A 24,155-nucleotide genomic window follows, 5' to 3' on the forward strand; every position below is an offset into this window, starting at 1 on the left:
TCCTCTTCTTTCTCCCTTCACTTGAAGTTGATATTCCCTAGGGTTCCATTCTTGACCTCTTTTTCTAACCTACACTGTCTCTGGGCTGCTCATCCAAATAAAGAATTTCCAAATATTCTTATATGCTCTAATACAATATGTACGGTGATCCCCAAATCTGTAACTTCAGCGCAGATTTCTCCCCTGAGCAACAGATCTACTTATTCAACTGCCTACAGGTCATTGCTGCCTGTTTGACCCACAAATCCCTCAGACTTAATTATGTCCAAAACTAATTAATTATGATTCTTCCCTGCCTCTATAAATGGTAACACTACCCATTTAGCTGGCCAGGGCCAAAATCTTAGATTAGGATTAAATATTCTTTTCCCCAGTAAAACAGAGCTTAGTGTGCCTGGAGTATCCCTACACAAGATGAAAAAAGAATATAAGATCATGGACTCGTCAGCTAGGAGCCCCAAACACTGGTTCAATACTGTGCCATATCTTCTGTTTGCCCCTCCAGAGCCACTCTTCACCCTTCCCCACCCTGCTTTCTGCCATGAAGCCTGACACATCAAATAGATCCTGTGGCCAATAGGGAGTCCCAGCAGAAGGTTGGAGGGAGAGGAGAATGAGGTCAAGATACTATTCCTCCGGCTCTCTTCCATCAAACTCCCATTTATTCTTTAAGTTCTTGGTACAAAATGCCTTTATTTCTGAAATGGTAGAGAGGGTGGATTTGGGATGGGTTGGGGAAATCAAAGGCAGTAAGATATCAGAAGTAAAAAGACCATTGAAGAGACTTTTGTAATAGTACATATTGAAACGTAATAAGGGCCATTAGGGATACACTTTCTCTGAGGGGTAGCCTCAATGTTTTTATCTTTCTGTTCCCAATGTCTAACCCTGCTCCTCACTGTAGAAAATATACTCAGCACATATTATTTAAATAAAATAAGAACTATGAAATGACCAAAGATAAGGAGTCCAAGGTTTACCTTGTATCCATTGTCTTCTTTGCGGTTGTGAGATGCAGTAATCATCACACCTGCAACTGCTTTGAGCTCCTGGACTGCATATGGCTAAAAAAACAATAGCAATAAATATTTGTTTCTTAGCTACTCATACATTTGACATAAGAATAACTTTGATTAAATAACTGGAAAAGACATTAAGATATAAATAGCCTAAAACCTCAATAATCAACTCCAGGTTCCTTGGGTGGGATATAACTAAAGCCACCTAAATATTAGGTCATCAATAACCACCTAACTGTTAGACTGAATGGTTTTGTTCCCCCTCTAGTCTCATTTAACTTAGTCCTATAATTATTTTGTTCATTTAACAAATATTTAACAAACACCTATTATATGCCAGATACTCCACAAGACTCTGGAGATATGAGAGGGGAATATAATCATAAAATATTAGACCTGGAAGTAAATTTAAGAAATCATCTAATGTATCATATTTTACACACTGTATACTGTTTATCCAACATTATATAATCATAAGGGAGAATATATAAGAGAAGAACTTAGGTCTCTTGCCTTCCAATTTGAAGATCTTTACATATACTCTGTGGCCTCTATAGCATATAAAGGTCAATTTACCATCTCTCCCAAAGTTAATTCCCAGGTTGAATTTCCCTTTTCCTTTGCAGTTATCATTTATTTGCCTAAGATGTTCCCCATATTCCTTCTACCATCACATCTAACTTCTCTCCTCCTGGCCATGGGCGGGTGGACACGTGACCCTGATCTGACTAGAGTAACCTATTCCCTTGATGATTTAACTCAGAGACTGGCTCACAACCCAAGCCTGGTCAGAGTCTTTCTCTAAGATGTCTCTGCTATAGGTAGTCAAGGAAGATTGCCTTTTGACTCAAAGACATGGTGATAAAATAACTTCCCTAGCAGCTAGAGCAAATCTACCTGCAATAAGACAGGAAGGCCAACACATAGTTACAGCTGGAAATGGTAACCCAGTGGCAGACTCCTACATAAATGTTCTACATTTCTGGGCCCTCCCTGGTTTCTGTCATTCGTTAGAGCTAATTGTTTAGAAATTCCTTCTATTCTTTGAGCCACTCCGTATATTTCCAATAAATCACTAGTAACAGTTTATAGAGACATTATCTAATGGTCAAACATTTGGTAAAACTTGTCCACAAAATCATGTGAACCTGGCATTTTTATTTTGAGAAGATAAATAAAAACCAGTTCAATTTCTTTAGTGGTTATAGGTCTATTCAGGTTTTCTATTTCTTATCAGTTTTGATGTATTAGTTATTCTAGAAAATTGGCCAATTCTCCTAAGTTTCACATTTATTTGCACTGTTATTCAGAATATTGTGATTTTCTTAATAGCTATGTATTTATTATTCACTCTTTTACTTTCTTTGTCTTTTTTTTCTTCAGCACCCTTGCCAAAAGGCTTTGTCTATTTTATTAATTGTCTCTTCAGAGAGCCAACTCTTGCTTTTGTTGATACAATCTTTTCTTTATTTTCTATTTAATTGATTTTTCCTCATATCTTTATTAGTTTTATTTTATTTGGATTTATTCTGTTTTGGTTCTAACATAGTAAGTTAAAGTCTTAGCTCGTTATTCTAAAAATTTTTTTCCTAATATATTCATTAAGACTATAAATTTCCCCTTAAGTAGGGCTTTAGCTATATCCCATAGTTTTTGCTATTTATTGTTTTCATTGTTGCTCAGTTTTAAATACAGACAGTCCTTGCTTTGCAAAGTTCCAGTATACATGAATTTCTGATACCATATTTTAGTTAAATGATACCAGTCTCCCAACAACATGCTCAAATTTTAGTTACCATGCTATACTGTGAGTAACTGCATCAAGTACAAACCTGGCTGCTAGCTCTTCAGTCTGAAATAACTATGTATATAAGAGATCCATCATGATTAATAACCAATCATGTCATCAAGTCTGTCAGTGATTGGTCACTGTGCATCTGTCAGCTCTCTCACAGACAGCAAAGCATGTAGCTGTGTTGCCTCATCTCCCAGTGATATACCCATGTGACAATTTTGCAAAAATGGACAACTGAAAGAAGGAACTGGCCAACAAAGATGAAAGTGCAGCAAAGAAACAAAAGTGATAACAGTGGAAGTGACATTTAAATCGACCATAAATGGAGTTATAGAAGAAATAACCGGGAACGTTGACACTGCTGTCATTCAAGAGACTCTAGATGTGCAACCAGGTGAGCTTAGTGAAGGTGAATGTATGGATATAAATGAAGGATGTGGTTGTGATGAAAGGGATGAAGCTGTCCCAGAGGGAGTGATACTGGTCAAAAAAGGAATTCTCAGAGACATTTTATGATACTGAAAGTACAAATGATAGGGAATTCCCTGACGGTCCAGTGGTTAGGACTCCACGCTTTCACTACCGAGGACCTGGGTTCAATCCCTGGTTGGGGAGCTAAGATACCACAAGCCGCACAGCACAGCCAAAAAAAGAAAGAAAGAAAGTAAGTACAAAAGAAACGTGGGAAGCTGATCCAGACTTAGAAAGAAGTGTGATAATTCAGCAAGGCATAGAGAAGATGCTTACTCATATTGTTGAGTCATATGACAAGAAGCAAGCACTGGTCACAGTCCTGATACATTGTATTACAAAGAAATAAAACACTAAAGTGTTTTACCACTTCTAATGTTTTAAATTACAGAGTAGCAAATAAATATTAGTTTATTACTTTTTTCTTTTCTCTGTACATTTTTAATCAAGACAAAAGGTATATTTAAGGTTTTGACAAAAAAATTTTAAAGGTCACAGAACAATCGTAATTTCCCCCATTGATAACTAACATTGCTTTGCATGGTTTTAGCTTACACAGTTATCTTTACAGTCCTGCACTACCATGCAAAGCAAGGATGGCTATAGTTTCTAATCTTCATTATATCTTCCTTAATCCATAAATTACTTACGAATGTGTTTTTAAAATTCCAAACATATGGGGATTTGTGGGTTTCTTTATTTTAAATCTTATTGCATTGGGGTCCAGGGCTATGGCTTAATAAGCAATTATCTTGTATTTGTGAGATTTCCTTTGTGACCCTATTTGGTAAGAATGAGTATCCTACCATCACTGAATACAGGGTTTACACACAGACACACACACACACACGATTAAGCACGCTAATTGTGTGTTTAAATCTATCTGTAATAATTTTTGCAGGCCTGATAAATCAGTTTCTGAAAGAAGAGTATTAAAATATCCCGCCATGACTGTGGATTTGTCATCTTGTTATAGATCAAATTCTTAGGTGGTTCGACACATGCTTGTTGAATGAAAATAAATTCAGCACAAAATTGGTTTCCTTTAGGTCCTTCGTATCACTTAATACAGAGCTATATGCATGACAAAGATTTAAATCCTGCTTGATTTAAGAAATCTTTTCAAGAGCAATCTTTTCTGTACAATCAGTGATACAACACACTTACTACAAAAGGCGTAGGAACATATCTTGAAAAAAGGTACACAGGAACATCTTTGGCCAGCAAGACCGCAGCAGTGAGTTTAGCAAGCCTAAAAAAAAGAGATTTCACTTGGTCCTTAGCTTTACATACTTTTTGAAAACCAACCTCCTATAAAATAAATGCATTATAATTATTCTGAATATACAGTAGCATAATACAACCGATTCTTATAATCACTAGTTATTTAAGATTCATGCTCCAACTTTAAAATGTTAAATGAGATTTTTTTGAAAAGGGGTAACAAGGAACAGAATTGACATTTAAATTTCTTCCTTTTTTCTCATTCATCTTCTGATGGCTCTTTTAATAAGAAATAAAACACGCAAAAGGCAAAAAACATGGAAGAAAGTGAAACCAGAGACTTTGGTTTATATAAACACAATATGCCTATTTACCCCGTGAAGAAAAAGTATCACTATATCATGATTATCTATGTGTGAAAATACCCTAAAACTAATCAAATAGGACTATAATGAGAGAATGCAAGTTACATAATCCTCCTACCCAGTGCCTCTGCCAAAATATTAAAATCATCACATAGTCTATGTCATTCTAAACACTAACTCTAAACATTTAGAAATTTACTCCTTTCTGTAAAAACCAAAGGTTATCTTTGAAATCCTTCTATTTCACCTCTAAAATAAACATTAGCATGTGATCACATTTTTTTTGGACAGCTTCCTGTTTCAGAAATCCTACAACTGGGCATAACATTTTTTTCAAGGTTTTATTCCAATCCAGCTTAATCTCTGAAACAATTAACACTGTACCTCTGGCTGCTGCAGCTGCTGGTTACTTGACCCCGGGTGTCGTACCCCACGACAAAACCTCTTTGCTTGAAGTTTGAGAAACATCTCTCAAGGTATTTGTACATCCCCTGAAGCAGATAAACACAGAAAATTAGTTCCTGACTAATGCCTGCATTTTCTACGACTTAAGGGCTATTCTTTTTATATGTGGTGTGCAGCTTATTGGCTCTCAGGGAACTGGCCTCCTCCTTTTGCCCATGGTTACCAATGTGAGAAGAACAATGTTCAGTCCTCGAATGTGAGATGATAAACACCTGCTTCCTGGAGTTTCAGACATGTTTAATACCACAGAAATATCAATTAAGTAACTTAAATCCAATACGATACATAAAACATTAGGGGAAAAAAAGATGGGACATGAGAGTCAGAATGCTAAAAAAGAAAAAAAAAAACTTGTTAGAAGAGCCAAAAGAAATTGTTTCTTGCCTTAAGGCTCTAGAGAACAAAATTTTGACCATGTTAGGCCTTGCTAAATCATAAGATTGAAGCTAACCAGAAGATTTGATCTAATTTATGACACAAATATTTAAAAGCAGCAACATAAACCTTCATTAGAACATTTCTTAAGGTGGCTGATCCCATTCTTTAGTTTTAAAATCTCACAGAAAGAAAATCTCATAAACGAGGAAAATTTGCAGTCAAGGGTGACAAAAAAAATGAAATGAAGTACTTAATATTGAAAATATCACAATAATAAGCCAAAACATCATTTAACTATTTTATGAATGATTTGCTAACTCTAATAAACACTTCCGTCCTTAAAAATAACACTTCATATTGCTACAGTCCTTTTAAAACTACTTTCTCGGATGTTGCCACATTTAATCCTCACAACAACCCCCAGAAGAAAGAAATGAAGATACCAGTTCTATTTTTGTCTCTGTCTTTCAACATTTCTTCCAAAAAAGAGGAAACAAAATAAGATTGAAGCTCCATTTAATGACTTACCCAAAGCCATTCATTCAACCAAAACTATGTTATACTGATTTATTGAAGACCTACTATGTGGCAGGGACTGCTAAGTAACTATGTGGCAGCACCAGAGGAGACCCCAGTGACTTCCGGACGCTTCTTTCATGGTTCTTTCAAGTATAATTATTCTTCCTAACCTACTCCCTATGCGTGTGTGTGCGCCCAAGCATGCATGCAATATAGCCCAAATTGACTAGTTTCACCAACTTATTTATTTCTAATGATGATACTATCCTAAAACCTCACAGAATCTCATTCTCTGGTGTAAAAATCCATCTTCTCGTATCCATACATAGGTTCTGAAAAAAACTAGGGTTTAAGAATTAGATTCCATCTGGCTTTTCCACTTCAAATAATGGAATCTCAACTCCTGTAAAAATTTGCACTTCTGTAGAAATTGATTTTCAAACACCTCCTCCACTCCTTTTTCTGAAGTCAAGGAATCTTCAGTTAAAATGAAAGCTTATAAGGAAACCCAACATACAAAAAAGATCGAACTGAAGCGTTTCTGGACAAAGATAAGGGGATGGGGGCGGGAGGAGGCAAGCATCCTCCCTATTCAGTCATCTTGTCATCCTTTGTTCCTGATCCCCTGCATTAGCCCCTGGATTTAGAGAATTCCCTCAGAATAAGGGTAAAGGTGATTTACTGTTTGGCAGTATCAATTAGAATTATATCTACTGAGCAATTCTCTAGTTCAGAACTATTTTTAGTATATGCTAAATGCATTTTGGCCTCAAAAGTGGAGCTCCTTGAAACACTAAGGATGATTCACTGGAAAGAAAAGTAATGTTTCTAGAATAAGTTGCATAAAAATGGGGAGAAATAAAACAAATTGTATCATATCAACACTGTCTTAACTCTCAAAATATATGGAAAACCATGTTAAAAGGAAATATTTTCAACTAAATTTTCCAAATACTCTGGTTAATCTTTACCAATGGCCATATGCCAAAATGAGCAATCACCTTCTTTCTATCTAAATCTGTTTCTTTGTATTAAATGGAAATGTCAATATCCATTTCCTGGTTTCAAATGCAAAGTAACATTGTCAAGAAGTTGACAATGGCAACCAAAATAACTCAATAAGAAAGTCAGTCTGTGACTCTAAAGATACATAAATGACCTCTAAGATCAGTCTTGTGCAAGACCAAAGGTCAGAATTTATTCTACATTTTTTATTTACAAGAGAGTATCTTGCTGGATATAAAGCTTTTTTGGTTTTGTTCTTTTTTTTTTTAAGAAAAGAAACTAATTTATAAAGCAAAAAAGAGTGATAAAAGTAAACATATTATAATTTATAATACTTACCTGTGTTGATTGTATTACTGTAAGATCATTAATATAGCAAAATCCTGCCCCCATAGCAGAACGAAGTCCTGCAGTCCCGAAAGTCATTCGGCAACAAAGTCTATCTCGCAGCTCCTTGTTCATCCCATTCCTTAACAGATTTTCAATTTGCTCTTTTGTCTTGGGATTCTATAAAAAAGATGTATTAAAACTTAATCAGGATCACAAGTGGAGTCCTAATATGAAGCCCTTCTGAGGAAGCAATAAGTATTATTCACACATAACAACGTTCTACGTTGATGACTACAAATTCCACAGTGCTACTTATTAATATTAGTATGTATAATTAAAAAACACCTGCCATTTATTGAGTCCCCAAAGAGGCCAGACCCTATTGAGTGTGATTTACATATCTCTAATTGTCATATTTTTAAAATAATATATTCAAGAATTTTTTTAACAAATTGACAAGAGCTATGGATCCAAAATAAACCTCTTAGTCAAAAATGATATCAATTAAAGTCTATGTTAAGTTTTAAAAGAAATATGGAAGCTATTAGATAAATGTCATCAAAACATGCCTACTAAATACTTCCTAAACATCTGTAATTCAAAATGGCCAGATAAGCCTTACTGCTCTTTAAAGTCACAGAAAACCATTCAATTTATCTACAGCAATAGTTGACCATGAAAAGGTCTTAAGTGTTAAATGTGGACTTGGTTAAGAGTGAGAATGAAAATTCAGTCCAAATTTGGCTTGTGAAGCAAGACACGCCAACATCTTTATTTTAGGGTTCGTATTTCATTAGCACATACTTCAACTTATTTTCATAAAGCTCAGGGTGCCTATAACTGAAAACAGTGCTTCACAAATGAGTAACAAGTTTTGAATAGAAATGCAATTACAATGAGAATAAAACTTAAATGGAATTTTCCAGTATTTTCTTTTTTAGAAGAGTCAAATAATAAGAAAATAAGGTAAAGCATAACTTCTCTCTTCCATACCATATGTAATATGGATTTAGTCCATACTAACTGCATAGATTGTCTACATCTACAGTCCATATAATGACAATGAATATTCAGAATGATAAACCAAGGCACTTGAAAGATGCTAAATATTAGAGTATATTTGTACTTGTAAAGAAATAAAATCATATTAATATATAATTTAAACAAAAAGGTATTCTGGGGATAGTGGAAACTAAAGTAACCAAAGGACATGCCACAAACTAATGAGAAGCCATGGAAATTTTGATCAACTGAAATTGTAATCTGCTTAAACTAGATGGATGTTAAAAGAAATGTGTATACACACACACACACACACATACACACACACACACACACACACACACACACACACATAGAGAGAGAGAGAGAGAGAGAGAGCAAGCACCTTGACTCAAGGAGTCTATTTCATAAATGGCACAAACTAACAAATATAGAGCCTACATTAAAATATGAATAGCTATTAAGAGAAAAATCTAAACAATAAGATTATCTGGGCTACTATATATTATTCCAATGTCTAAGATATCGCCAGATTTGATACAGAGGTCAAAGACTTGAAGAGAGTTAACATTTAAAAATAGGTTATAAGAAAGACAAAAATTGAAAAGACTGAAAAACTTCAGTACTATAGAGGGTACAAGGCAGTGTCATACAGTTAGTTACAATGAAATTGGGAGTCTTTTCAGAGTGATTTTTCAGCAATTATGAATATTTAAACTGCATATGCCTTTTGGCCCATAGATTTCTCTGTCCACAGTAATACCTTCACATGAACAAGATTCATTCATACAAGAATATTCACTGCAGTATCTTACTGGTAGTAGTATTATTACCATCATATTGAGATTAAGAGATAAGAGATTAAGATTTAGAGAAGGAGTCTTATAACACTGAGCTAATATTGGAGGTCTAGACAGGATTTGAATCCAGGTTGGTCTGGCTCTAAAGCCTATACCATCTCACTATAAACAAAATAATTATGTAGGGCAGGTTAATAATGCTTCTAATAATAATTTAACTCCAGCTACAAAGTAAAAAAGATTCCTTTTTATTACAGCTATATAAATATAAAAATGATCCACCAGACATAAACGCTATTAGGTTACTGAGTATACTTCCTAATATTTATTACACAGCTATTAGAGTAGGGCCTAAAAATTCTATTTTCTGTTATACTTCACAACCAGTTCTAACCTAATTCCTGGTTCTGAAAAAGCCTGTAAATTGGAGAAAAATAAAAATGGGTAAAGAATCATGATGCATTAGAAATAAGCAAATCTTTATGGTAAAAAGAGCTAAGTGACTAGGTGACAGTCATTTGAAATCTACTTTAAAGTCAGATTTCTCTACTATTTCATAGCTAGACATTAAATTAGATGTTGATGTTCCAAACATTTAAAAATGTAATTAAAAGTCTATCTATGTAGCCATGATTATCATATATTTTCCATTTGAATGATGAAATTACATTTGTATTTTGCTGTTAAAATCTTCAAATAACCATGATTTTTATAAACTATAATATATGAAGATTCTCAAGAATTACAAAATTATTTTAAAAATACTATTTCCAGGCTTCCCTGGTGGTGCAGTGGTTAAGAATCTGCCTGCCAATGCAGGGGACACAGGTTCAAGCCCTGGTCTGGGAAGATCCCACATGCCGCAGAGCAACTAAACCCATGCGCCACAGCTACTGAGCCTGAGCTCTAGAGCCCACGAGCCATAACTACGGAGCCCACGTGCCACAACTACTGAAGTATGTGCACCTAGAGCCCGTGCTCTGCAATAAGAGAAGCTACCACAATGGGAAGCCCGTGCACTGCAATGAAGAGCAGCCCTTGCTCGCCGCAACTAGAAAAAGCCTGCACGCAGCAACAAAGACCCAACACAGCCAAAACTAACTAACTAAATAAATTTATTTAAAAAAATACTATTTCCACAAGGAACTAAGATATATTAAATGAAAAGGAAGGAAAAGCAGAAGAGTATATAAGGTGTTTAAATTTGTATAAAAAGATGTATATGTATACTTATGTATAATTCTAGAAATACTCCATGCAAATATAAGACACTACAAATAGTGATTATCTATGATGGGAAAATCAGGGGAAAATGCTGAGGTAGAAAGGAGTATTTTTATTGTACAGTCTTGGTTCTGATGGGCTATTTTATGTACGTATTACTTATTTTATGGTAAAAATTATATAGATATCCATGGGGGCTGAGAAAAACTACTACTTGTGTATCTACATGAATACTTTTTACCTCACAAACTACTCTCTTTTTCCTACGCACAGAAAGCTATTAAGAAGATTTGAATCTATAAAACATATATTTCTCAAATACAAATTATTGTTTTCTTTCTAAGTGTGCGCTCTTTCTAAGTGTATCTCAAATACAAATTATTGCGCTTTCTCAAATACAAATTATTGTTTTCTTTCTAAGTGTGCGCTCTTATTTACAATTCACTCATTACTTGAGAATAGGAGAAGCCCTATCAGCAAAAAAAGAAAATTGTTCAACTGTTAAAAAAAAAAAAAGCACCTCTAAAATTAAAATGTAAGTCAGTAGGAAAGGTGATTTACATACTTCTTAGAAATGTACTTATTGACCTACTATATAAAATGAAAATTAATTATTTAGAAAGTAAATGTATCCAATCTGAACTAAATTTGCTCTTAACTAGCATATTTTAGAATCCTAATAATTTTAGTACCCTAAAAAAGTAACCCTGAAGAAAATCCAAAGAGATTTTAGTGACTACTAGCATGTTCTATACTTCATCGGAAATGAAGCTGGTTGTTTAGTATGAATCAGTAAGCTAAAGAATACAGAATTAAAGCCATGCATTATTTTCAAATTTTACCTGTATACCAAAAATTTTCCTTTGGTTCTAATCATATGGATTGCTGCAACTTTATACGGCTGAACTGAAGACAAGAAAGTGTCTTCTTACATAATACTGTGTGGAGGTTTTTTTTTTTTTTTCCATATTGTAGGTCCATAAGGCCCAAATTCAAAGAAAACATGAAAGAACTGATTTACAAAAAAGGCAACACTTTAAATATATAGAAGTGCCTCTTCTAACAAACTTAACTTCTTAAAGACTTTCATAACTGTGAAGAAAGCTCACATCAGCCTCAAATCATGCCAACTCTGCCTGCCATGAAATGAAACTATTAGCGTTTACTTATGAAGGCTCATTTTGGACACACCCAAGCTTTTCTGAACCTATTCTGTTAATAATTAGGGGGCTTCTGTATTATTTATGCATAACAAATATAAATGTGTATAAAAGTATATAAAAAAGTACGTAATCGTCATTAAGTAAAACAAATCAAGTTTGCCAATGAGGAATTCACCTGTAAATCTTCTTTCCTACTACTTTTATAAACCTAGTATTTTTATAATTCTTATACAGTTGAATCTCTATTAATATTCTACTACTAAACCTAACAGCTTAAAAGCAATCTAAAATATGAATCTCATTGTTTAGAAGTTTAGAAGAGATCTAAAAGAACATAACATATATTAACAATTCCAAATCTTAATATTGTTAAACATCTAAAGAGGAGACAACATATAAAATTGATTTTTTAGTAACTCAAATATATCTAAAATTATAAATCTGTAACACTTTTAAATGCTTCTGACAGAGATGGGTATCTAAACAATAAATATCAGTTTTATATTAACTACAGAGAAAAAAATTTAAGTTTATTTCTAGACAGAAGTTAAAATAGGAAACTGCAATCTGAAAATCTGAAGGGTGAATGCAACTGACATTTACTTCTGAGGGTCAGCCAGCTTGGAGATCCAAGTCTAGAGTCCTGAAGCAGAACATGTTTTCCAAACCAGATGCTTCCTGAGTCCAAAATACACTCTCTTAAAACCAATAATTTTTTTCCCTTTAAAAGGATTTTGGTGTAATTCTAAATTTAATTTTTCCATCTTTAAAAAAATTGTAGAAATTAGCATAAGCTAAATTGGCTTAGATAAAACACTTGAATGACTATACTTGTCATATAAAGTGAGATTTACTTAATAATAATTGGTTTAATAAAAGTTGAATAATAATCACTGAGTGAATATAAAAATCATATCCAGGAAATAAAGATGCTAACTACTCCAAAAGTAGAAAATAAGCTTTAAAATAAAATACATTGAGGGCAGAGAGCAGAAGCAAGAAGAACTACAATCCTGCAGCCTGTGGAACAAAAACCACATTCACAGAAAGACAGACAAGATAAAAAGGCAGAGGGCTATGTACCAGATGAAGGAACAAGATAAAACCCCAGAAAAACAACTAAATGAAGTGGAGATAGGCAACCTTCCAGAAGAAGAATTCAGAATAATGATAGTGAAGATAATCCAGGACCTCGGAAAAACAAGGGAGGCAAAGATCAAGAAGATGAAAGAAATGTTTAACAAAGACCTAGAAGAATTAAAGAACAAACAAACAGAGATGAACAATACAATAACTGAAATGAAAACTATACTAGAAGGAATCAATAGCAGAATAACTGAGGCAGAAGAATGGATAAGTGATCTGGAAGACAGAATGGTGGAATTCACTGCTGCGGAACAGAATAAAGAAAAAGAATGAAAAGAAATGAAGACAGCCTAAGAGACCTCTGGGACAACATTAAACACAACAACATTCGCATTATAGGGGTCCCAGAAAGAGAAGAGAGAGAGAAAGGACCCGAGAAAATATTTGAAGAGATTATAGTCAAAAACTTCCCTAACATGGGAAAGGAAATAGCCACCCAAGTCCAGGAAGCACAGAAAGTCCCATACAGGATAAACCCAAGGAGAAACACGCTGAGACACAAAGTAATCAAATTGGAAAAAATTAAAGACAAAGAAAAATTATTGAAAGCAGCAAGGGAAAAATGACAAATAACATACAAGGAAACTCCCATAAGGTTAACAGCTGATTTCTCAGCAGAAACTCTACAAGCCAGAAGGGACTGGCATGACATAAAGTGATGAAAGGGAAGAACCTACAACCAAGATTACTCTACTGGGCAAGGATCTCATTCAGATTCGATGGAGAAATCAAAAGCTTTACAGACAAGCAAAAGCTAAGAGAATTCAGCACCACCAAACGAGCTTTACAACAAATGCTAAAGGAACTTCTCTAAGTGGGAAACACAAGAGAAGAAAAGGACCTACAAAAACAAACCCAAAACAACTAAGAAAATGGTCATAGGAACATACGGATTGATAATTACCTTAAATGTGAATGGATTAAATGCTCCAACCAAAAGACACAGGCTCACTGAATGGGTACAAAAACAAGACCCATCTATATGCTGTCTACAAGAGACCCACTTCAGACCTAGGGACACATACAGACTGAAAGTGAGGGGATGGAAAAAGATATTCCATGCAAATGGAAATCAAAGGAAAGTTGGAGTAGCAATACTCATATCAGATAAAATAGACTTTAAAATAAAGAATGTTACAAGAGACACGGGAGGACACTACATAATGATCAAGGGATCAATCCAAGAAGATATAACAATTATAATTACATATGCACCCAACATAGGAGCACCTCAATACATAAAGCAACTGCTAACAGCTATAAAAGAGGAAATCGACAGTAATACAATAATAGTGGGGGACTTTAACACCTCACTTACACCAATGGACAGATCATCCAAACAGAAAATTAATAAGGAAACACAAACTTTAAATGACACAATAGGCCAGATAGATTTAATTGATATTTATAGGACATTCCATCCAACAACAGCAGATTACACTTTCTTCTCAAGGGCGCACGGAACATTCGCCAGGATAGATCACATCTTGGGTCCCAAATCAAGCCTCAGTAAACTTAAGAAAACTGAAATCATATCAAGTATCTTTTCTGACCACAACGCTATGAGATTAGAAATCAATTACAGGGAACAAAACGTAAAAAACACAAACACATGGAGGCCAAACAATATGTTACTAAATAACCAAGAGATCACTGAAGAAGTCAAAGAGGAAATCAAAAAATACCTAGAGACAAATGACAATGAAAACACGACGATCCAAAACCTATGGGATGCAGCAAAAGCAGTTCTAAGAGGGAAGTTTACAGCAATACAAGCCTACCTCAAGAAACAAGAAAAATCTCAACTAAACAATCTAAGCTTACACCTAAACGAACTAGAGAAAGAAGAACAAACAAAACCCAAAGTTAGCAGAAGGAAAGAAATCGTAAAGAGCAGAGCAGAATTAATGAAATAGAAACAAAGAAAACAATAGCAAAGATCAATAAAACTAAAAGCTGGTTCTTTGGGAAGATAAACAAAATTGATAAACCATTAGCCAGACTCATCAAGAAAAAGAGGGAGAAGACTCAAATCAATAAAATTAGAAATGAAAAAGGAGAAGTTACCACAGACACCGCAGAAATACAAAGCATCCTAAGAGACTACTACAAGCAACCCTATGCCAACAAAATGGACAACCTGGAAGAAATGGCAAATTCTTAGAAAGGTATAATCTTCCAAGACTGAACCAGGAAGAAATAGAAAATATGAACAGGCCATTCACAAATAATGAAATTGAAACTGTGATTTAAAATATTCCAACAAGCAAAAGTCCAGGACAAGATGGTTTCACAGGTGAATTCTATCAAACATTTAGAGAAGAGCTAACACCCATCCTTCTCAAACTCTTCCAAAAAATTGCAGAGGAAGGAACACTCCCAAACTCATTCTATGAGGCCACGATCACCCTGATACCAAAACCAGAAAAAAAGACTACAAAAATAGAAAATTACAGACCAATATCTGTGATGAATAGAGATACAAAAATCCTCAACAAAATACTAGCAAAGAGAATCCAGCAACACATTAAAAGGATCATACACCATGATCAAGTGGGATTTATCCCAGGGATGCAAGGATTCTTCAATATAAGCAAATCAATCAATGTGATACACCATATTACCAAGTTGAAGAATAAAAACCATATGATCATCTCAATAGATGCAGAAAAAGCTTTTGACAAAATTCAACACCAATTTAGGATAAAAACTCTCCAGAAAGTGGGCATAGAGGGAACCTACCTCAACATAATAAAGGCCATATACGACAAACCCACAGCAAACATCATTCTCAATGGTCAAAAACTGAAAGCATTTCCTCTAAGATCAGGAACAAGACAAGGATGTCCACTCTCACCACTATTATTCAACATAGTTTTGGAAGTCCTAGCCATGGCAATCAGAGAAGAAAAAGAAATAAAAGGAATACAAATTGGAAAAGAAGAAGTAAAACTGTCACTGTTTGCAGATGACATGATACTATACACAGAGAACCCTAAAGATGCCAGCAGAAAACTACTAGAGCTAATCAATGAATTTGGTACAGTTGCAGGATACAAAATGAATGCACAGAAATCTCTTGCATTCCTATACACTAGTGATGAAAAATCGAAAGAGAAATTAAGGAAACAATCCCATTTACCATTGCAACAAAAAGAATAAAATACTGGGCTTCCCTGGTGGCGCAGTGGTTGAGAGTCCGCCTGCCGATGCAGGGGACGCGGGTTCGTGCCCCGGTCCGGGAAGATCCCACATGCCGCGGAGCAGCTGGGCCCGTGAGCCACGGCCACTGAGCCTGTGCGTCCGGAGCCTGTGCTCCACAACAGGAGAGGCCACAGCAGTGAGAGGCCCACATACCGCAAAAAAAAAAAAAAAAAAAAAAAAAAAAGAATAAAATACTTAGGAATAAACCTACCTAGGGAGAAAAAGACCTGTATGCAGAAAACTCTAAGACACTGATGAAAGAAATTAAAGATGATACAAACAGATGGAGAGATATACCATGTTCTTGGATTGGAAGAATCAATACTGTGAAAATAACTATACTACCCAAAGTAATCTACAGATTCAGTGCAATCCCTGTCAAATTACCAAAAGCATTTTTTATGGAACTAGAACAAAAAATCTTAAAATTTGTATGGCGACAAAAAAGACCCCAAATAGCCAAAGCAGTCTTGAGGGAAAAAAGCAGAGCTGGAGGAATCAGACTCCCTTACTTTAACCTATACTACAAAGCTACAGTCATCAAGACAGTATGGTACTGGAACAAAAACAGAAATACAGATCAATGGAACAAGATAGAAAGCCCAGAGATAAACCCACACAGCTATAGTCAATTAATCTATGACAAAGGAGGCAAGGATATACAATGGAGAAAAGACAGTCTCTTCAATAAGTGGTGCTGGGAAAACTGGACAGCTACATGTAAAAGAATGAAATTACAACACTCCCTAACACCATAAACAAAAATAAACTCAAAATGGATTAGAGGCCTTCCCTGGTGGCACAGTGGTTGAGAGTCTGCCTGCCGATGCAGAGGACGCAGGTTCGTGCCCCGGTCCGGGAAGATCCCACATGCCGCAGAGCGGCTGGGCCCATGAGCCATGGCCGCTGAGCCTGCAAGTCCGGAGGCCTGTGCTCCGCAGCGGGAGAGGCCACAACAGTGAGAGGCCCGCATACCGCAAAAAAAAAAAAAAAAAAAAAGGATTAATGTAACACCGGACACTATAAAACTGTTATAGGAAAACATAGGAAGAACACTCTTTGACATAAATCACAGCAAGATCTTTTTTGATCCACCGCCTAGAGTAATGGAAATAAAAACAAAAATAAACAAATGGGACCTAATGAAACTTCAAAGCTTTTGCAAAGCAAACTACAAACAAGATGAAAAGACAACCCTCAGAGTGGGAGAAAATATTTGCAAATGAATCAGCGGACAAAGAATTAATGTCCAAAATATATTAACAGCTCATGCAGCTCAATATTAAAAAACAAACAACCCAATCCAAAAATGGGAAGAAGACCCAAATAGACATTTCTCCAAAGAAGACATACAGGTGGCCAGGAAGCATATGAAAAGCTGCTCAACATCACTAATTATTAGAGAAATGCAAATCAAAACTACAATGAGGTATCATCTCACACCAGTTAGAATGGGCATCATCAGAAAATCTACAAACAACAAATGCTGGAGAGGGTGTGGAGAAAAGGGAACCCTCTTGCACTGTTGGTAGGAATGTAAATTGATACAGCCACTATGGAGAACAGTATGGCGGTTCCTTAGAAAACTAAAAACAGAATTACCATATGACCCAGCAATCCCACTGCTCGGCATATACCCAGAGAAAACCATAATTCAAAAATACACATGCACCCCAGTGTTCATTGCAGCACTATTTACAATAGCCAGGTCATGGAATCAACCTAAATGCCCATCGACAGACGAATGGATAAAGAAGATGTGGTACATATATACAATGGAATATTACTCAGCCATAAAAAGCAACGAAGTCGGGTCATTTGTAGAGACGTCGATGAATCTAGAGACTGTCATACAGAGTGAAGTAAGTCAGAAAGAGAAAAACAAATATCGTATATTAACACATATATGTGGAACCTAGAAAAATGGTACAGATGAACCAATTTGTAGGGCAGAAATTGAGACACAGATGTAGAGAACAAACATATGGACACCAAAGGGGGAAAGCGGTGGGGTAGGGGGTGGGGTGGGGTGGTGAATTGGGAGATTTGGATTGACATGTATACACTGATGTGTATAAAATGGATAACTAATAAGAACCTGCTGTATAAAAAATAAATAAAATAAAATTCAAAAATTGAAAAAAATAAAATACACTGTTATCATTTAAGTATAATATTGATTATGCCAATATTAGTGTGAAACATAAAAAGATTAATCATTTTATTTTAAAACTTAAGATTACATAAAGTCTTTTTTTTAACTTACAGATTTTTTTCTAACAAAGCACAGTCTACTGAGTCTACTATGTTCAACTCTTCTTCTTGGGCACACAGCTAGAATATTTTTTCCAGCCTCCCTTAGAGCTAGATGAGATCATGCGCCAGAGTTCTGGTCAATGGATCTGAGTAGAAGAGACGTGTGGCATTCCAGGCCTAGCCCATTAAACACTCCCTTACCCCCCGCAATCCTCTCTTTCCCCATCTACCCATGAAAGAGAGAGGGCTCCAAGGACTTCCAGGAGTATGTAGCATCAAGATGGAACAAATGATTCACAGAGCAAAATTCCCCTCTACCTCCTACCTCACAAATACTCCAACAAATTTTGGAGGATTTGTTACCACAGTTAACCTGACCTGTTTAATAAAATTAGTATTCAGAGAGGAATACTCGCAGACTCCTCAAAACTTTTTTTTTTAATGGTAGATTGAAAGAAATCACTTCACTTTCTATGTTTGTATCTTCAGGGCTTATGCAGTATCCTGGTTGGGCTTACTCTTTCCATAATGTTGTTAGTTTCTTTAATAGACTAAGACGTAGAAGACTTGAGTTCTTTACCCAGTCTATTCTATCAAGTAAACTATGAGCCCTTGGACAGGTCACTTCTCTCTGAGGCTCATCAGTACAATTTAGGGGTTGGAATTTAATCTGAAAAGATCTCATTCTAGTATATAGCTTTTCTCTGTGCATTTTTTTTAAAAAAGAAGAAGAAAGAAAAAATCTCTTCAAACCCTAACATTTTGATTGTTAGACTCACTTTGCAATCTAGTCAACAGTTCAAACTCCTTGTCTCTCTCTATTTAACTTTTTCTCCAATAAAGTTCATACTTGGAACTTTTTTTGTCCAATAAAATACATCAATTGATTAAATTTTTTTCAATCAAGGACAAATGCCAATTGCTAAGAACTGAGTACATCTTGAGTACTACCATACACACTCCTAATTCCAATCAAAAGCAAAAAACTTAGAATTTTAATTGGATTATAAACAGACACATATATAAGTTTCCTAAGGTGTTTTAAAAGTTTGACAATAAGTCAGGAATCTGAGGACCCCAGATTGGTAATAGCACCCAATTGCTAGATGTCTCCCAATATTTCTCTCTCCTTTAATCATACAGTTGGGTACATACTTGGCAGCCCAGCTAAGGGCTATACTTCAGTCTACCTTATAGTTAGATGTGACCATGTGACTAAGTTCTGGCCAATGGAATGAAAATGGGAATGACATGTTCCACTTTCAGGTCTTTCCCTGAAAAGGATTAAGTGTACACTCTCCTGAGTCTTATTCCTCTTCCCATGGGCTGAAGACATCTTGGATCAATAGTGGAAGTCACATTTTGAGGATGGCACAGCTACCCCATACCAACCCTGGACTGCCACTGACCTCTGAGTGTTATAAGAGAAATTATCTTCTCTCTGCTTTAAGCCATTACATTTTATAGCCCTTGGTATAACAGCTTAGACTGTACCCTAATACAGTAAGTGATGTTTGTGTCCCAATGGGAAATAAGGTTGAGCCTTCTTGATGCCCAATATAATACTTCTTCAAAACACTGAATTCCATCCCCTATCATTCCTCCTTCTCCTACCTATCCAAGCATTCTTCTTGCCATTCATACATTAAAGCAGCATTCATCAAAGTCCTTAGTTGGCAAATATTTTGAGGGAAATAACTATACATTTTTGCTATTCTGTATTTTTCCTATAACTCTAAGTGAAATGTCACTCAAAAATAAGTATTAGGAAAAAAGTTAACAGATGATAGTGGGCATTTCCTTAAAGAGTAATCAATTACATAATGGGGGTGGGGGTACCTTCAGTTGATAGTAGTGACCATACTTTAAACAACTTTGTATTCCCCACAGTACATAACCTGTACTTTGTACACAGAAGATGTGTTGACTATGAGTCATTAATGGTGACAAAATAGCCATGTTCTTTCAGGAAACATAAATATTAGGGAAAGAAAATATCAGAACAGGTTTAAGTTATCATGCAATCAAACATAAGAACCCCCAATTGAAATGAATTTTCTAATTAAGTGGATATATTTTTTAAGATAAAGGCCTTTGGAAAAATAATTTCATGTTTTTCTTTGAGGCTAAATTAAATCACAAATATATACTTCACGTGATCACTCAAAAATATTACTTTGTTTTAATTATTACCATATTTTCAGTACCGAGAACAGAACCTGGTACCCAGTAGGCACTCAACAAATATTTGTTGAATTAATCAAAAATATCTACTTATTAAGCACACACTATGTGCTAGGTACAGGAAACACTATAGGGAAGAAGAAGACACTGTCTTTGCTCTCACAAAGCTCAAGATCTACTGAGGCATAAAGATAAGTAAAAGGGTAATTACCACTTTGAATATAAAAAATATTAAAATAGGAGTAAGTAATAGGGTTCTATAGGAGCACACAAGATAAGTCTCTAACCCATGATGGATTGAAAGATAGAGAGCAGAGTCAGGGAAACCTAACTGGAGGAAGTAATATCTGAAGTGAAAAATGAGTAGAAATTGGAGGGTAGAGGGTGAGGAACAAGTTGAGGGTAGAGTGATAGTGAGTTCAGCATTAGACTTATTTATTAAATTTGAAATGATATCTACAGTCAGCATGCCAACTATTAACTTCCCTACCCAATAGCCTCTTCCTTGTAACCAAGGAAATAAAAATTACCATTTTCACTTAGAAACTTTTATATTAAGAGTTTTCAAAATTATAAGCCCAATGCTGGAAATGGAGGGTATATAAATTACCATGGCAGGGGCAACAAACCACTCCAAACTTAGTGGCTTAAATCAATAATCATTTATCTCTCACAGTTTCTGTGGGTCTTGAATTCAGAAAGGGCACAGCCAGGATGGGGCTAGCTGGGGCTTTCAACAGGAATACTTACAGTGGACACTACCTGTGACATGGTTCCAAGGGCAAGTATCTCAAGAGCAAGCAAGCCAGGTGGAAGCCACATTACCTTTTATGACCTAGCCTTGGAAGTCAGGAAGCTTCACTTCCACTATACTGCATTTCTGGAGACAGTTACAAAGATCTACCCAGGTGTCAGGGGAGGAGATATAGATCCTACCTTTCAGCTGAGGTGTGCCAAAGTTATAGCATGTGAGATGGGATATGTATATATGATACAAAAAAGATAAATGCATATGATACCAAAAAATGATATATAACGATATAATATATATGCATATATATAATATATATGGGTGCAGCCATCTTTGAAAAATACAATCTATCATAGAGGGAGTATAAACTGATACAATATCTCAGATGACAATTTGCCAATGTTATAAATAACTTAAATATTAATAGCCTTTGATCCAGCAATTCTATTTTTAGAAACTTATCCCAAGGAAATAATCATAGATGCATGTTAAAATTTAGTCATAAGTATATAAAATTTGTTATTGTATTATGTCTGTAATAGTAAAAAATATATATAAGCAAACTACATATCCAATAGAAAACCAGTTAAATAAAAAGTATGATGTAATAGTGCATTAGAATAGTATATTAAAAATAACTTTAGAATTCTATGATATGGGAAAAAATTCTTGATATATTAAGGGGGAAAGTATATACACCATATGTGCAATATGATTTCAAATTTATAAAATGGATACATACAAATGCACAGAAAAATAAAACTAAAAGGAAACACACTGTTCTTTATTAGTGGTCATTAAACTTTTTATTCCTTTATTTCCTTATATGGAAGGATGATATAATCAGGGAGAAAAGTTTAGAAAGTACAAATTAACCCCAAACTCTTTTACCTGTGGATTGATGTCATTCACCAGTTTAGGAAATTTCACAGCTGTTGTCTCTTCAAATGTTGTTTCTAGTTCATTTTCTTTCCTCTCCTTAAGAGATTTCAATTAAATGTATGTTGGAACTTTTTCACTGTATCATCTTATGTCTTATGCCGTCTTCTTTATTTTCCTCTTCATCCTTTTGTCATTCCATCCTTCAATTTTCCATGACCTATCTTCGAGTTTACTAATTCTCTCTTCAACTCTGTTTGAAATGTTATAAATTCATTCACTGAATTCTTGATTTTAGTTATTGCACTTTTTCAGATCCATAATTTCTATTAAAATCTACTATGTCTTTTTTGTATCATTTTCATTTCTCTGCCCAATTTTTAATTGGGAAGTTGACAAGCATAGTTATTTTAAAGTCTGCATTTGGGACTTCCCTGGTGGTCCAGTGGTTAAAACTCCATTCTCCCAGTGCAGGGAACCCGGGTTCGAGTCCTGGTCAGGGAACTAGATCCTGCATGCCACAACTAAGAGCCTGCATGCTGCAACTTAAGATCCTGCATGCTGCAACAAAGGTCTCACATGTGGCAACGAAGATCCCGTGTGCTGCAACTAAGACCTGGCGCAGCCAAATAAATAAATAAATATTTAAAAAAATAATACTAAAGCCTGCATTTGATAACTGCAGTATAAAGAGCCCCTTCAGGAGTTTCTATTATCTGTTGGTTCTTCAGGTTCTTGTTCATGTTGACTTGTTTCCTTGCATGTCTGGTTATCTTTAACTCTGTATTGAATATTATATTTGAAACATTATTAGTAGGAATAATTTGAAACCTGGGATGAAGGTACTTTCCTCTAGGGAAGATTTTTTTTTTTGCTTCTTCCAAGCACCTGAAGACACTAGTAATCTGGGTTTCCCTTAATTCACTTTTCAGGCTCCAAATGACTCAGGGCCGGATGCAGTCTGTGTGCAGGATGTTTAGTTCAAGTTCACCAGTATTCACAGGGAAGTATTTACAGTATTCACCAGTATTCAAGTGGAAGTATTTTCAGGGTTCCCACCTATGGTAGGCCCTCAATTCCAATATTTGTCCCTCTATCCTAGCAAGGCTAACAAAAAGACTGCTAAACCTCTTGGCTGCCCATCCTGGATCAAAAAATGAGTACAGGTCAAAGGTGGCCCTAAATGCTAAACTCAACCTCTCTGAATTTCTGTCTTCTTCCAGATCTTGAACAGGAAATTCCTGACTAACCTGCTGAGTCATTAACACCTATAAATCTATACTTTGTCTATCTTTTCTAGCTGTTAGAAGAAAGTTGTCCAAACTACCTCATCTGTCATTACTAGAACCAGAAGTCCTTCTACTATACAATACTGTTCTACATAGTATAGTTTTATATACATTTAACTTACACATATTCAACTATATGTACTTAGCCCTACCTCCCAAAGCACTGCTAAAGATTACATTTTGTGCATGTGCTCCATTATATATGGTGAATTACTATATACATTATTATACAGTAATGTAACTGTACCAAGATAGATACTTGAAGTCACATATTCTGTAGTTCATAGGCAATTTAAGACTTCCCAAGTGTAATTTTTTACTTTATGAAATTTTTGTTATTTATTGACCTTAAAATCTAACTCCCAAGCAAGACAAGAGTCTACTATATCAGGGATATTCTGACACTGAAGTTATCTATTAGGAATACTTTAGACATTTTAATTCTGAGTAGGAGCTTAAACAAGATGACATCTAGGTCCCTGTCAACTGAGATTCTGTAATTCTATACTTAATTTAATTTGTACCAGAAAAAGATTCATGGCCTGATGTTTAATACGTATTTTGGAGTGGTGAAAATACTAACAATCAGGAGAAACTTTCCCATCAGCATGAAAACTATCAATGAAGGAAACAATAAGACGGGTTTTATTTATTTTTTAATAAGGCCCAATTTTCATATGCTTCCA

General features: G+C 35.2%; 1 protein-coding gene across 3 annotated transcripts in view; it reads right to left on the reverse strand.

The window, feature by feature from the left end:
- The window catches only part of PGM2L1 (phosphoglucomutase 2 like 1), a 71,524-nt gene that overhangs the window by 22,551 nt on the left and 24,818 nt on the right, over window positions 1-24,155 (reverse strand). For all 3 annotated transcript variants that reach the window (XR_013829424.1, XM_079929090.1, XM_079929089.1), the window contains exons 2-5: window positions 7,581-7,748; window positions 5,259-5,365; window positions 4,453-4,537; window positions 981-1,064 (exon numbers count right to left, since the gene is read on the reverse strand). Coding sequence is in view for 2 of the 3 variants with exons in the window: in XM_079929090.1 (XP_079785216.1) it covers window positions 981-1,064; window positions 4,453-4,537; window positions 5,259-5,365; window positions 7,581-7,748 (444 nt within the window). In the remaining variant the exon portion in view is untranslated. The remainder of the gene's footprint in view (window positions 1-980; window positions 1,065-4,452; window positions 4,538-5,258; window positions 5,366-7,580; window positions 7,749-24,155) is intronic.

This window comes from Stenella coeruleoalba (assembly GCF_951394435.1).
Source record: "Stenella coeruleoalba genome assembly, chromosome: 8".
Classification (NCBI taxonomy): domain Eukaryota; kingdom Metazoa; phylum Chordata; class Mammalia; order Artiodactyla; family Delphinidae; genus Stenella; species Stenella coeruleoalba.